This window comes from Pholcus phalangioides, unplaced genomic scaffold (genome assembly GCF_987345545.1).
Source record: "Pholcus phalangioides strain wild (caught in Gottingen) unplaced genomic scaffold, Ppha-v1.0 ptg000032l_1, whole genome shotgun sequence".
In the NCBI taxonomy this organism is placed as follows: Eukaryota; Metazoa; Arthropoda; class Arachnida; order Araneae; family Pholcidae; genus Pholcus; species Pholcus phalangioides.
In genome coordinates this window covers 4000924-4017799 of record NW_028301622.1, presented here as the reverse complement: position 1 = coordinate 4017799, position 16876 = coordinate 4000924, and the positions used below count along the sequence as shown (strand labels likewise).

Below are 16876 nucleotides of genomic sequence, written 5' to 3'. Positions count from 1 at the left end.
AAAAAATACTTCATATGCTCAATCCAAAATCATGTAAGTCAAAAATTTCAAACATATCGATTAGTCTTTAGTTCATGTCACAGCCAGAGTTGTTTAAAACACAGTAGGAAAGTTTTATAGAGATAATAATACAAATACAAGGCCACAACAGGAAAAATGCCCAACGAGGTAGCTGAGGAAAAAGATGCCCATAACGAATATGGATGTCATATATTTCTAAAATACAGCAACACCCAATCAAAAACGCTATTATAAAGCCTAAAAACAATATATATACACGATTAAATATTGTACAATACCCATAAAATATAATACTTTGAGAAATGCTTGAAATCAGGTTTTTCGTGAAGTGAAAAAGCAAAAAAAAACATAAATCTTCAGAAAACGCATTCAAATACTTCATTTTCAGACTAAATTCGTTTACTTTATTTACAATAACTTTGTTTTTAGATATTGTAGGGATAAAAATGAAACAGTTTTAAGGTGTCCGACTACGTTGAAAACGTCATTTTTTGACGAAAATATATAGATTTCCATTTTTTATTCCTTTTTTTTCTATGAAAGCCCTATTTTTTGTTCCCCAAACCGACCTTGTTTGGTTTATATGACGCTTAGAACTGAAGTTACATGCACTTTAGTGTTGAGTTTTTACATACAAGTGAACAGTGAATTAAAACAGCGCGTTTAACAAAGAATGCTATTTTTGACATTTTACCTGAGTTTGAAACATGATTCATAAAAATCTATTCATTGTATCATTACAAAAATTTTGATATGTTATTCTGCTTTATATTGTTAAGGTTATGAACTAAAATCTAAAGTCTGTCTTATATATTTGTCTAATTACGGTGAATTAAACACGATATAGTAAATTAAATTTAAAAAAATTCGCACATACATTAAAACATTTGAGTGTAACTTATGCGCACACCATACAATCCTTTAAATTTTGATTCATTACCTGTGCCATTACTTGCTGAAGGTGCTGTGAAATCAACAAATCATTCCAGTCACAAAACTTTTTTGCAATTGTGATTGCAATATTATATGAATTTTGCTTAAGATTTGTCATAAAAATGACTTTTTCACGGAAAATGTCATAGGTAGTACAAAATTTATTACTGTTTTCATCATTTTTGGAAATTTCTATCAAAACAATATTATTAAAAATCCACTACCGTACCATTTTATAGAAAAGTGGCAAGAAAGGTATTTGGATACCTTAAGAATTCTAGAATAACTGCACGTTCAAATGAACACAAACACTCACAAACATTCAAAATTTTTGCGAAGTTTGTCATTTGAAGGCAGGCAGTCGCCTAAAGTTACATCAACTCATAAATAATTGATTCGTCATCACTTTCATGTTTCCCGGGCCTCTTAATAAGTTGAAGGTAACAGCTTACACGTACATACTTACTCTCGCAAAACAGCACCAGATCTCGTCATGCAAGCGTTCGGGATCCTGACTGGATGGCCCTCCATGTGTTGAGTTTCACCCTGGTTATATGGGCGTTAGCGCTAGAATGTGAAAGTAGCATAATTTTCCCACCTTATTTCTCCAGAAAACTGGTGGTTTTCTCTAAAATTGGTGCTGTTTGCAGGGATGGATGAATCTAAAAAAGGGAATTGCATGCCCGGACGGGCATTTAACTTGTCGAAAACAATGCTTAGTTTTATTACTAGATTTACTTCATCGTAGAAATCGTTTCTCTTTGTCAACAAAAAGTAGTTATCCTATCCTTATCTGTAATGTAATATTTATTTACACATTCAGGAACATAAATCTTCTTCAAAAAAAGAAATCGGAACGAATGTATAGTGTTTAAAACCAATTATCATCATCTGAATTTGCTTCAAAAGTACCCTGGCTGTTGATATGTCAGAAACATTTAACAGACAAAAGGTTTATTTTATTATTATTTCCATTGTTGGGAGAAGGGGGAATTTGTCAGCTCAAGTTCTATCGAAAAAATGTTTTCTTCTTGAAAATAGGTGGCAACTTCTAGAATGTTCAGTGATTTCTACTGATGCAGTTATAATGCCACAGTAAAAGGATCAGGAAAATTTAAAAACCGCTTGAATGGAGTTAACCCAAATGATGAATTATTTTGTGGTGACCAATGGACTTTGACACAAAAGGATGATAAAAAAAAATTAACTATGAAGATTTATGCGCGTATATTTGCAGACAACATCGGCGTTGACTGGCTGTCCAAGGAAAAAAGACTGATTCACAAAAGACAAGCTCCGAATCCAATCGGTCAATCATTGAAATGCACAAACATCGAACCTCCGAAACCAGGAAAGATCTCGTGCAGGATATTCACCAGGGGCATGTGAGTATCTACATGTGTCGTACATTAATTGCAGATACAATCATTATAGTGTCATTAATACCGTCTTTTAATGAGATCGACCATGAAGTACACCACAATAATACGTAAATTTCCTCTAACGTTTTTGGCCATTCATATTCGCTTACGTCCGTCAAGATGAAACTAGTCGTTGCGTCAGAGAATCAACCGAAGGTTAAAAATAACGTTTACGGGACTCATTCGAGCGTTTCGTCATGGTCAAGGTATCGGTTCGATGCAGTAAAAGGGTGCTTGAAATATTATTGATTGTATTTCAACGTTCCCGAGACGGACATAAAATTTGTTATTTGTTATGTGCATACCTCAAGCCACAGGAACTTGTTTCGTAATGTGCGATACGTATCTTTCTTACACCACCGTGGAATGAATAGTTAATAGTTTTCCCCGTTCAGAGAGAGCATGTGTTTTAATGATTTATTGCCATGTTGTTATACTGTGAAAGCTAAATAAATTTGATTATATTTTTCTCTCTCGCTTCAATAGGAGTTGTATTGGCTATTGCAACGATGGATACCTGTTTGATGACGGTACGAGACGTAAAGTCATAAATTGCTCAAAAGATGACCTATACGAGGAAGAGGATGCTGTTGATGTTGGATTTCCGTTGTGTGAACGTATGTATGTACTAGAGTTAGTCAAATCAGAGGGTAATAAAATAACATTGGCAGCATAAAAGAATATGGGTACCAGTTAGAAGTAACTGTCTTTGGTTCGAAGGCAGAGATCCCCTGGTATGCTACATTTTGGAAATCATTATCAAAAGGCAGTTTGTGAAGTGAATAGACGAGAATAATGTATTGTCGGATAATCAGCATGGGTTCAGGAAGGGGAAGTCATGTGTGACTAACCTCCTCTGCTTCTATGATCACGTTACGAAGGCTTTGGGTAAGGGTAAGATTGTAGATGATAGGAGAAGCTTTACGGGAAAGAGTTAGGGTGCTAAAGGGCCCGGTTATAACGGAGCCTCTGGTCGTCGAGCCACCTGTTGATGAAGAAGCAATCTCCACGAACAACGACAGTTTAGAGGGCGAATGGGTGGTCGTGGATGAGGTAGAGGGGGATAGTGATAGGGGTTTAATCATCGGCGATTCTATGGTTAGGGAAATTGGGAACCGAGTGTGTAGGGATGGTAATGGTAATGAGGTTTCGAGCGCTGTTGTCTTCCTGGGGAGAAGACTGACAACGTTCGAGACTTTTTCATCGCCGAAAGTTGCCCTTGCGGGTGATTCTGTGGGTGGGAACAAATCAGGTAGGAGCGAATATTAGTGAGTCTCTGTCACAGTACCGGGATTTACTATTATCCGCTAGGGAGGGGGGTTCAGATGTGGCAGTGATTCCAGTGCTGCCAAGGGGTAGTAGAGGATATAGGAGTAGGATCCACCAATTCAATATAGGCTTGAAGGGCATTTGCACCTCACTTGGGGTCACGTTCTTGCAGATTCCTGCATTTACCGATAGGTGGCTTCGTTCGGATGGGATCCATCTAAATAAGAGGGGGGTATGGGAGGTTTACGATAGTCTTAGGTCAGGTTTTTTACTCCCAGACCACGTAGTCGGGAATGCGGGTTAGTTAATGATAATCACAACAGTACTGACGGGGAATTACCCACCTCTGACTTGGATGGCTTCTGGATTGACACTAAATCACCGGGCAATTTAAAATGCGTGTTAATAAATGCCAGGAGCTTTTGTAATAAGAAAGATTTTTTAGGAACTATGATAGTTGTGGAGGGCTTGGATCTTATAGCCATTACAGAATCTTGGAGATGAATCTTTCTTACACATCTCAGGATAGGATACTTTTTTGAGAAATAGATCTGATAGGAAAGGGGGTGGAGTGTTGATATACGTGAAATCCTGTTTGAAGGCTAGAGAGTGTAACGTGCAGAGAAGTGATATTGAAACCATATGGGTTGAACTTGAGAACAAAAGACGTCATAAGCTTATTGTTGGGGTTTGTTACAATCCACCGAATAGGGATCAAAACTACATTGCCAAATTGCATGATGAAATTTCCTACGTGTGTAAGCGAAAGAGGGTTCTCATATATACTAGGGGATTTCAATTACCCAGGTATTGATTGGGAGAACCTTTCATCTGGAAATCAGTATGAAAGAGACTTTCTTAAGTTGGTGCTCGAAAATTTTTTGTATCAGCATGTATCAGAAGCCACTAGGGGTACTGCTATTTTGGATTTAGTTCTTACTAGTTCTGAGGATCTAGTTGAACATGTTTCGGTGGGGGAAGAGTTTTCTTTCAGTGATCATCGTATCATCAGACTTCACTGTAACTTTTCCTCGGGTAAGGTTGATAACAAAAGACTGGTTCCTTGTTTTCGGAGAACTAACTTTGATGTTTTGAGAAGAAGGTTAGCGGAAGTTTTCAAAGACCGGTTGGAATCAGTAAGGGTGGTAAGTCAATGGGAAGAATTTAGTACGAAGCTGTCCTCTGTTGTGCACGACGTCATACCCTTTGTTCGAAAAAAGCGTGCTTGTACATCGCACCCTCTATGGTTCACGGATAGCGTGCGGAACCTTTACCTTGAAAAGAAAAGAGCATTCAGAGAGTATAAAAGGGGACGAGGTGACCTATCATTGTTTACTGATAAAATAAGACTATTGAAGAAAGCGATAAGGGATAGTAAAAAGGAAGTTGAATCTTGGTTGGCAGATAACATTGGCTATGACCCAAAATCATTTTTTCGATACGTCAATAATGGATGTAAGGGGACAGTTGGCCCCCTCTCGATAGGACGCTCTAGGGTAGAGAGCAATGTAGGAATGTGTAGTGCTTTCAATGACTTTTTCGCGTCGGTTTGTAATGGAGATAATGATATTCGATGTACGGGTGTTGCATGGAGTAATAAAACCCTCAACGATATTCAAGTAGAAGACGCGGAGGTCCTAAATCTTCTTAGAAATGTATGTGCAAGCAAAGCACCAGGACCAGATGATGTCTATCCCAGGGTTCTCAGGGAATGTGCTAATGAATTGTTGGGGCCAGTCGCACAGATATACAAGAGTAGTGTTGCTGAGGGTATAGCCCCAAGAGATTGGAAACTGGCTAACGTTGTTCCGATATTTAAGAAGGGTAGTAGAGAAGTGATGTCAGATTATCGTCCAGTGAGTTTGACGAGCTCCCTCTCGAAAATTTTGGAAATTATCATCAAAAGGCAGTTTGTGAAGTGGATAGACGAGAATAATGTATTGTCGGATAATCAGCATGGGGTTCGGGATAGGGAAGTCATGTGTAACTAACCTCCTTTGCTTCTATGATCACGTGACTAAGGCTTTGGGTAAGAGCAAAAATGTCGACGTTGTTTACCTTGATTTCCAGAAGGCATTCGATCGGGTCCAACATCTCAAACTCTTGAAGCGTTTACACGAGATTGGAATTGGGGTCAACTTGCTGAATTGTATAGAATCGTGCTTAAGAGATAGGTCGCAACGAGTTATGGTGAACGGGGAATTCTCTGGTTGGACAGACGTCACAAGTGGAGTTCCTCAGGGAAGTGTCCTTGGCCCCATACTTTTTTCACGTTTTATGGATAAACTCGATCAGGGTATCGATGGGATTACTAGCAAGTTCGCCGATGATGTGAAGCTAATGGGGGTAATCGGGAATGAAAGCGATAGGGCGTTGCTCCAGACCAACTTAAACAGGATTGAAGCATGGGCAAATGAATGGAGCATGACGTTTAGCGCATGGTCGCTCATTTTGGTTCGAACAACCCACGGTTCTCTTACGAGTTGAATGGTGTCACTATCCCGGATGCAACTAGGTTCACCGATTTGGGAATTCTCATTGACGAGGGACTTAGGTTTTCTGAACATTGTTCAGCGGTGGTCAAAAAAAGCGAATAGAATGCTTGGTTTCATTTTCAAAAAGGTCTCTTCGCGTTCTCCTAAACTCATTCTTCCGCTTTTGCAAGGCTTAGTTCGTCCTGGACTGGAGTATGCTGTAAGGTTTTGGAGACCATACCAACAGAGGGACATAGACTTAGTTGAAGGGGTGCAGAGAAGAGTTACGCGTGTCCTTATTGGCACACAGGGCTTGAGTTATGAAGAGAGACTTCATTTTTTGAATATGTTTACATTGGATGAACGCAGGTGTCGAGGAGATATGATCGAAGTGTTCAAAATTTTGAATGGGGTGGATAGGATGGACCATGAACTTTTAGAACACCGCCAATCGACTGCTTTTACAAGGGGACACCAGTATCGATTGGTGAGGGACAATGCAAGGCTATGGTGTCGCAGGAAATTTTTCTCTAATAGGGTTGTTAATACATGGAATAGCTTACCCCCGGAGGTAGTAAATTGTAACACGATTGACACGTTTAAAAAGAAATACGATAAACATGTTGGGGTAAATCGAGAAGCTATCCATTCTTAGAATAAGACAACCATAAGTATTCTTTATGGGCGTTGTATAATATTTTATCATGTGTATATATCTTTTATAATTTGTGTTAATTGCATTTTTAATTGGGTTGCTGTATTTTTGAAATATATGACAACCATATTTTTATGGGCATCTTTTTATCAGCCACCTCGTTGGGCATTTCTTCTGTTGTGGCGCTGTATTTGTATTTGTATTTAGATGTTGTTTACCTTGATTTTCAGAAGGCATTCGATCGGGTCCAACATGGTAAACTCTTGAAGCGTTTGCACAAGATTGGGATTGGGGGGGGGGGCAACTTGCTGAATTGGATAGAATCGTGGTTAAGCGAAAGTTTGCAATGAGTTATGGTAAACGGGGAATTCTCTGGGTGGACAGGCGTCACAAGTGGAGTTCCGCAAGGAAGTGTCCTTGGCCCAATACTTTTTTCACTTTTTATCGATAAACTCGATCAGGGTATTGATTTGATTGCTAGCCAATTCCCAGATGACGTTAATCTAATGGGGGTAATCGGGAATGAAAGCGATAGGGAGTTACTGCAGACTATTGGTGGAGATACGGGGGGAGGCATGGGGGGGGCGATGCCCCCCCCCCAGCGTCAAAAGTGCAGTCGACTGATCTAATGTATAATTGTATATATGAATTGACATCATCATCATCATCGTACCCCCCCCCCCCAGACTTCCAAGCCGCCTACGCTACAGACCAACTTAAACATGATTGCAGCATGGGCAAATGAATGGAGCATGACGTTTAGCGTTGATGGTTCGAACAACCCACGGTTCTCTTACGAGTTGAATGGTGTCACTATCCCGGATGCAACTAGGGTCACCGATTTGGGAATTCTCAATGACGAGCGACTTAGGTTTTCTGAACATTGTTCAGCGGTGGTCAAAAAAGCGAAGAGAATGCTTGCGCTCATTTTCAAAAAGGTCTCTTTCGCGTTCTCCTAAAGTAACTCTTCCGCTCTTTCGAGGTTTGGTTCGTCCTGGACTGGAGTACGCTGTAAGATTTTGGAGACTATACCTACAGAGTGACATAGACTTGGTTGAAGGGGTGCAGAGAAGAGCTACGCATGTCCTTATGGGCACGCGGGGCTTGAGTTATGAAGAGAGACTTCATTTCGTGAATATGTTTACATTGGATAAACGCAGGTGACGGGGAGATATGATCGAAGCGTTCAAAATTTTCAATGGGATGGATAGGATGGACCATAAATTATTAGTATACCGTCAATCGACTGCTTTTACAAGGGGACACCAGTATCGATTGGTAAGGGACAATGCGTGAATTTTTTTCGTACAGGGTTGTTAATAAATGGAATACCTTACCCCCGAGGTGGTAAATTCTAACACAATTGACACGTTTAAAAAGAAATACGATAACATTTTGGGTAAATCGAGAAACTATCCATACTTGGAATAAGACAACCATAAGTATTCTTTATGGGCATTGTATAATATTTTATCATGTATATATATATATATATATATTGTTTTTAATTGCATTTTTAATTGGGTTGCTGTATTTTTGAAATATATCACATCCATATTTGTTATGAACATCTTTTTCTCAGCCATCTCGTTGGGCATTTTGCTTGTTGTGGCGTTGTATTTGTATTTGTATAGATGGACTGTGACAGCAATCAACCTTTTCAGCGAAAGAGGCTTAACATTAGTTACTTTCTGGGCTAACCTTCGGCGATAAGGTTAGCTGCAGCCGTCGTCACTTTTTGATTTGATCACACTTACTATGTGTTGTAATCTTGCTGAGAATGAAATCAAATTCGTCCGATACTTTCAGTGGGGTTTAAGATCCAATGGTGAGTCGGGGATTAACTGTAAAAATGGCGTATGACGGAACCAGGAAAAACTATCGGATTGAAATTCGCTGATTGGCGAATTTCCCCCCCCCCCCGGAAAAATGAAATATTTTTTTGTTATTTGACGATACGGCGACATATATATATATATATATATATATATATATATATGTGTGTGTGTGTGTTTTAAACGAGGTATGTAAAAATAGATGGAAGTGAATTAGACAAATATCTGGGATTACAAAACCGTCGTATGTTATATCCACGGTGAATGAAGGAATGTAATAAGTATTACTCGACTGTATGCTGCTACTAAGTAGCGCGAAAGCATGTCACTTTCTAGAATATGCAAAAAACCAGCTTATTAGTTGCATTCGAGCAAATTTTACCAGTAAGCTCATTGGTGACTTCAATATATTACTTGCTTGTGAGCAACAAGGTCGGAAAAGGCTTCCCATTCAGAAGAAATCACTATACTTTATGCAGAAGCTTCTTGTTTTTGTCATTCCGAGTAGTTATCAGAATGCGAGGAGCATCAACTAACAACAGGCACAGGCAAATAGACAATTAGAGGTCCCGTTTTTGTGCTGACAGAACTAGTTCGAATATTCTGGAACAACGACAACCCGGAAGAACAACAACGAACCAGAGCGCGCCAACAATGGCGACTTATCATCGGAAAAAAGTCGCCAATTTGGCGTGTCCCCTATATCGAAGCTGTTCCTTGTTTAAGATTGTAAATATCGAAGAGGTGGGTTGTTTTCAATGAAAAACAATAAGGAAAAACTTATGAAACCATTAATTATATCAGTTTGTTTTGTTTTTCCCTTTCAGCGCAATGTCATCCCATTTGTCGAAATGGAGGGATTTGTTCTGACGTCGACAGTTGTTCTTGCACCAACGAATTCAGGGGAGAAAATTGCCAATATCGTAAGAAACCTCTCAATTACATGTTCAGATTTGTCAATTATAGACGTCAACTTATTTTAGTCAATAATAGGACAAAAGTTGTAAACGCTGTAAGTGTCAAAAGGGAAAATGTTGGGAAATGTCGCAAAAAAAACTGTTCGCATCTCGTAGAGACTTTTACATTCGCGATCACTTTACATGATCTTTTGAGGACTACCAGGCACTTTTCATGTTGGCAACATGGTAAAGCATTGCTCGTTTCACACAATTTAAGGTGAATAACGGTGTTTGAACTTTCGAGGATATGCGAAAAATCAGCTTATTAGTTGCATTCGAGCCAATTTTACCTATAAGCTCATTGGTGACTTCAATATATTACTTACAAGGCCAGAAGAAATCACTATATTGTATGCAGAAGCTTCTTGTTTTGCCATTATGACTTCCGTTTTTCTTACATACATGATCAATCAATGGCCTCTGAGTGTTCTCATGTGGCCCGCGACCTCAAAACTAATTTTATAAAAATTAACGAAATGACATATTTCCAGAATAACCAAGTTACCCGCGGTGCAGTTTGAGTGGCCCGTGACTTATCCCTAGATCACGTGTGCCCCGCGGCACATTTCCAGATAACTTAATTGACCCGCGGCATGTCTATAGATCACTGTGGCACAATTTCAGAGCACATAAGTGCCCAGCAGCTCAGTTCCAGATCATTCAAATGTGCCGCGGCACATTCCCACATCACTTAATTGACCCACGGCATGTTTACAGATCACAACGGTGCAAGTTCCAGAAAACCTAAGAGACAGACCTGAGGCTTTGTTCCAGAAAAATCGGAATTCAGAAAAACGGGGAATGAAACAGAAAAATTGGGAACTGTCCCGGATAATACGGGATATAAAGGCGGGACGTATGGTCACTATAATCATAACAGTCTGTAAAAATTGTCCCTTAACAAAAGCGATCTTCAGACTCGCCCCTGGTTCAAAGAATTTCGTATGAACCCTTGCATAACAGACAGTGCAAATTGAGACATGAGGTGACGCTTTGCTAATCGCGTGTGAGCGCGCGCGCGCACTCGTTGCGCTGCTGCTGAGCCGCAGATCTTCGTGTCCCACGTGCAGATTCTTCGTATTCGGGGGTATAGATGTTTTTTTTTTCAAATAAACAGTCATGAGATGGAGCTCTCATTCTCGCATGAAATATTGTTTAATATCAACGTTATTTGCATAAATACGGTATATTACAGTGGAACCTCCCTTAACGGACAGTCCCCCGTTAGCGGACAGTAAAATCAGGCAAATTCAAATTTGGTTTTTTTTTGGTGAATTTTTGTTCATAAATAGGGAATTTATCATATTCAATGGCAATCTATATATATAAAATTGATTTTCTGTGTGTGTGTCTGTGTGTGTGTGTGTGTATGTTCTCTATACAAATCTACAATTTTAGATCGATCGTCGCCAAATTTTGCATATATATATACCAAATGGGACCCGACTTGAACGATAGGCTACTTTAAAATTTTGTCAGAGCAGGGCAAATGCCCCAAATGGGCAAAAAACTGTCGGGCAACAATGGTTTTTTGGGCCTCAACAATCACTTTCCGAACGTTTACTTTGGTTACCGTGGTTCCCTAGCGATGAGTTTCAGACGTGTTTATGTCTTTACAATGGTTTGTCACTTCTTTAATGCTGCCAGTTATGTATAATAGTTTATGCCTTTATAATGGTTTGCCACTTTTTCAATACTCTCAGTAATGAGGCTTTTTGAATAAACGCCATAATCATCATCAGCATCGCTTTGAGGGTGAGGAAAATTATAATCCTCATAGAAATCAGTGTTAAAATTGCCGATTTTAATGTAGAATTGCGGAATTTTGGTGGGGTTTTCCGTCACATCAATAATTTTAAAAATTTTATTGAATTCTAGATTTTTGAAATATTCAATTCGCTTAGAGATATACGAAGCCTAGGAGATTAAATAGGAAATAATTAGCCCCGGACCTACTTTTGCGTTGGATATCCATGCAATAACATTGATTTCAACTTTTTATTTACATCTTCTCAAGCATGAAAATTAATGTCTCCGCGTATTATCTTTTAATATTCAACTGCATAAATTCATGTAGTTTAGGATGTTTTAAAATCAATTATTGGTCCGTAAAGTACATTGAAGAAATTTCACAGCTTTAACTAAGCATTTTTGAAAGCTGGAATAGGCAAATGAATAACTTGAAGTTCAAAAGGTGGGGGGGAATCGAAATACCTAGCATCCTTTAAAAAAGAAAAAATATATATTTATTTTTACGTTTCTTTAAATCTAGATTTGTTTCTTTCATGAGTCACGTTGGAAGTCACCATATTGGTTAACTTAGACACGGTTTGCATGTCCCTCAAAGAAAGAGGGAGATATCGCATGATCCAAAAAGCCTCATTGAAGAAAACCCGGGCAGCGCCGGTTATTATAGCTAGTTATGTATAATCTCAAGCTCGTATTGGTAAATATGATAAAATCCGTCAGCTATTTACTTGATTAACTGAACATAACTATGGTCCAAGATGGTGAATTCAAATGGTGATGTTGGTTTCGTTTGCACATGTTGGTAGGTGTGAAGAAAGCCAACATTACAAGACTGATAATGCTATTTGTAAAAAAATGTTCTTCACATTTATTTTAATTTAATTCAATTTTTATTACAAAATATGTGCACGTATCGTGTGTGGGGGTAAAATAATTAATTTGTTTAATTACGAGCAGAATGGTCATAATGTTTTTCTATAGTTATCAGACATTCCAAATTTATTTGAGAATTACGCATAATCGCCGGTAAAAGCGATAAATGTAATGAAATTTAATGAAACTTTTTTTTTTTTTTTATCGAGACGATTGATGATTATGCATAACCACCGGTGTATCATTTTTACACACACTAACGTACAGGAATCAATTGCGACCAAAGCCAATCGTCGTATGAATGTGAAAGCCGTACAAAGATTCTACTGTATATCGTACCTCCCCCAATAGCGGACACTCCCGTTAGCGGACAAAAGTTTTGGTCCCATGAACGTCCGTTATCGAGAGGTTCTATTGTATCAATTATTTCTTTAATTAATTCCAGAATTATTTTTTTTTTTCGCACGTTTTCTTGAATATCAGAATTGTTCTTTCGTTAGTTCTGAGTTTCCGTTCGGGGCCATTCAAGTATTACATCAGCATCAATGAGAGGGAGGGTTTTCCGATTTGCTGACTTTTGATGACAAGTGGGAAGTGGAGGGATGATGCTTACGTCATCAACCACTCTTTATGAAAATATGAAATATTCTTAATGGCATCTTACTTGGTGCACCAAAAACGAGGAAAATTTTTCGCTAGTTTGTGGGCACTTGAACTAACATTCTCCCCAATGATAAATTCCTTACAGGGCCACTTTAGCGATCTCTAAATGTTTCACGGATCCTTCAAGTGCTCAGGAAATGTGTCCGGGCCGCGTAAGTGCTCTGGAACTGTGCAACGCATCACTCAAGTGACCCGTAGTTATGCCGGGATCACTTAAGTCATCTGGGAATGTTCCGCGGGTACTTTACTTATGTAGAACCGCACTCGGGGGCCGCTTAAGTGCTCTAAAATTGTGTCACATGCCACTCAAAGGATCTCTAAATGTGCCACGGATCGTTTAAGTGTTCTGTAACTGTGTCGCGGGTTACTTAGGTGATCTCTGAGGCCTACTTCAGTAATCTGAAAATGTGCCACGAGCCACTTAAATGCTCTGGAATTGTGCAACGGGTCATTTAAGCGCTCTATAAAAATGTGCCGCTTAGTTAATTTTTTCAAATTGGGTTTAAGGGGGCAAGCAACATCAGATTATCTTCAGGCCAGATTTGGTCCGCGGGTCACGGGTTTACCACATATGGCTCAAAGGGTGGGTCGCAATGAATTTCTTAAAGAGAAAATTTGAGTTCTTACCCTTCAAATAGCATTGAAATTAACAGAAATCGATTATAATAACATATAAAGCTATTTTCTTTCGAAAAATTGTTATTTTTTTCTATGTTTTTTACATAGAGGGCCCGTGGGGAGGCTCACGGGCCCTCTATCCCACCTCCCTCCCGCGTACGTTTCCAATCCCACCAATATGCGTTAGGAGGTAGGGGCAGTACTGACGAAATTTTTTTGCTCACAAGGAGGGGGCGGGGGTCAGAGTTTTGCTGACTTTTGCTGACAAGGGGGGGGGGGAGGTCAAAAATGGCTAAACATTTGCTGACGTAATACTTGAACGGCCCCCCCCCCCCTAGCTCTAAATTTTCATTTATTAAAGGATTATTCTAAATTTCGGAATTCATATCATGGGATTCATTAGTTTCGAAATTTTCATTGATACACCGAATTTATATTGATTGTGTCATTGTATCCGAATTTTGAATTGTTATCAATTCTGAATTTTCATTAATTTTTATCTAAACTTTATTAATTTAGATTAATATAATGGATTTTATTAATATCCAAATTTTATTAATTTGCAATTTTTATCCATCAAGAATTTTCACAGAATTTTAATAATCCTGAATTTTTATGGATTTCAGAAATCCGCTTTTATTATTATTTTTTTCATTAGACTACGAAATAATTTTTCTTAAATTTCTGAATTTTGCTTGAATTCCGAAGTTTCATTAATTATGACATTTCATCAACACAGGAATTATTTCTCATTAAAAATTTGAATTTCAATTATTAATTTCACTAATCTTGGTGTTACATCAACTTAGTTATTTTTCATTAAATGCATTTCCATTGGACTTATTCATTGATTTCTAATTGTCATCAATCCTTTCATTTTTTTGACTTTTCATCAGTTCTAAATTTTCTCATTCATTATGGGTGTATTTTCCAATTATTTCGGAATTTTCATTGATTCTAATATTTGTTAATTGTGTGGTTCATTCTAAATTTTCATTTAATTTTCATAAATCTGGAATTTTTATGAATTTATGTAAATCCACCTTTATTTATTTTTTTAATTACGGAATAATTTTCCTTTACATTTCTGAATTTTTATTAACTATGATATTTCATCTAACGAGGAATAATTTATCACGAAACCTGAATTTTCGATACTTTTGCAATTACTCATTAATTTCGAATTGTCATCAATCCTAATATTTCATTATTGTTTTGTGTCACGTTTTTATGTATCTGAATATGTATTTTTCACCATAACCGTACTTTGTATTTGTATTTTAATTAATGTTATCTTTACTTTAATTGCCGATTTTTTTCACACCAATATATAATATCTAGGCTCAAGGAGCCTCCAAAATACCGAAGTTCCGGGCCCCCGAAATCGTTTCCTTCCAAAAACGCTCGTTCACTCTAGGCTCTGCGTCCAGAGTTCACGAATCAACCCTCGCTACGCGTATGTCGACGCCATCTCGATCGGGTCTGGCCATAGACTAAAGATATACTATTATTACTTACTATACTATACTAATATATTACTATACTATACTAATATATTACTACACTATACTCTTATTACTATAAATATTATTATTACTCTGTGGGTCTGGCCCACTCGAGAACGCTGCAAGTGGTTCAATTCGCGCCTAGCCTTACCGATTACTCAAGTGACCTGCGGCACATTTAAATGACGGTTAATTCACCCGCAGTGCTATTCCGGATCACTCAATCAAGTGGCCCACGACACGTTCACAAATAAAAGAAGTGGCCTGCACTCTCCTACAGGTCGAACACCCTTGCCGTAGCCTGTAGCTCGAGGTGGTCGATCAAAACTTAATTACAGCTTAAGAAGTTCGTAATAACCACTTTATAAAATGTACATGTAATAAAGAGACACTCGGTGAGGGTTTCTGTATCTAATAAATGCACAAAATCGAAGGGATGCTTGTTATCAATCCAAGTATACGATCAACAACTAAAGTATTCATGCATTCTCTGTCTTTATTACTATCCAGCAATTTCTCTGTGTGGCATAACGAAGACCAGCAGCGCAAGTAGTTGGCAGTGCAACCACACTCGAACCGACACTATGTGCAGGGTCGCCTGTTACCCACCCGGTTCTCTGCAGGCAGAGAATCAAGCTAAAGACCACTATTGCTCTATAAATGGAACTTGGATACCGGCGCTGCCAGTTTGCGTCCAACCGTACGGTACGTATTCCTTCATCTGTATTCAGTCGTAGTTTGATTCGATACATCGAAGACTATCATTGTATTTCACAATGATGTTTTGAAAAACCCTACTACAGCAGGAAGAATGCGATTTGTACTCTTATCTGAATGAAAAATTTATACAAGAGGGTTGACCCCTGTGCGTCTTAGGACGGAATTACACTATAAAAGTTTGGTAAAATCCCTTTTATAAAACTCAGAAAATTAAACTAATAAAGCTCATATGTTACATTCGAGCAACTGCAACCGATAATCGTATTGGTTGAATTTTTCAAGTTTTATAAAACGACTTTTATAAAACTTTTCTAGCGTAATATTGCCTTACTCACTCACAAATGTGCTCAGTAACTGAGCTATTTCTAAATAAGCATTTCTTCTGATGAAGAAGAAAGCGTTTCTCAACCTGTTGTCCACGACAATGGTATGAGTGGGTCCACAGGAAGACTCGATAATTTACTTCTCACTGAGGGAAAAATTATATAACCGTTGATATATTAGTATAAGTAATATCCACATGGGTTCATTTGAAAATATGCCTTCATACTTATTGCCACTAAATTAAGAATTTACTGGAAATCGCAAGGTAGCTCTCTGAGGGAAAAAAAACTTAGAACACAACATATGTGGTGTTTGGTCAGAACATGATAACTCTAAAATCACATTTTTGAGATATAAGCATTTTCATTGCCATTTAAAAATCAAAAATAAAGCATATACATCAATACAAAGGAAAATACCATACATCAGCATGCTGTTTAGCCGTACGCACGTATTTTTGCATTTATCTCACTTCTAATTAGTTATAATTAGCAAGTCTTGCGTTTAGATCAAAAAATGCCATTTTTTGGAGATATCGGGTTCTGACCAAACATCACAGAAGATTATTATTCATATCCATACGCTATTATCATAATGAAGTTTGTAAATGATGAAAATTATCTTCGTTCAGTGAAGATTGTCAATTCAAATACACCTCTTTGAGAAAAAAATGGAGAACGACCAAAAATAATACAGAAATATCACTCAAAATACGGGACATTCCTGTATAATACTATGTATATTTTACTCCCGAATTTAAATTGTCCTGCAAAAGGTTGAGAAACGCTGCTATTTCCAGGATATTTCAAAACGAGGTATTTCTAGGAGCGAGTACTTGTTGCGTCAATCACTGCCCT

The 16876-nt window shown here is 38.1% G+C and overlaps 1 protein-coding gene across 4 annotated transcripts in view; it reads left to right on the top strand.

Annotated features, from left to right (window-relative positions):
• LOC149066799 (limulus clotting factor C-like) overlaps nt 1-16876 on the top strand; it is a 58749-nt gene that overhangs the window by 27934 nt on the left and 13939 nt on the right. For 2 of the 4 annotated variants that reach the window (XM_089253199.1, XM_089253197.1), the window contains exons 4-7: nt 2192-2339; nt 2862-2992; nt 9436-9531; nt 15486-15680. In XM_089253199.1, coding sequence (XP_089109325.1) covers nt 2192-2339; nt 2862-2992; nt 9436-9531; nt 15486-15680 — 570 coding nt within the window. The remainder of the gene's footprint in view (nt 1-2191; nt 2340-2861; nt 2993-9435; nt 9532-15485; nt 15681-16876) is intronic. The other 2 variants (XM_089253201.1, XM_089253200.1) reach the window with 1 other exon arrangement.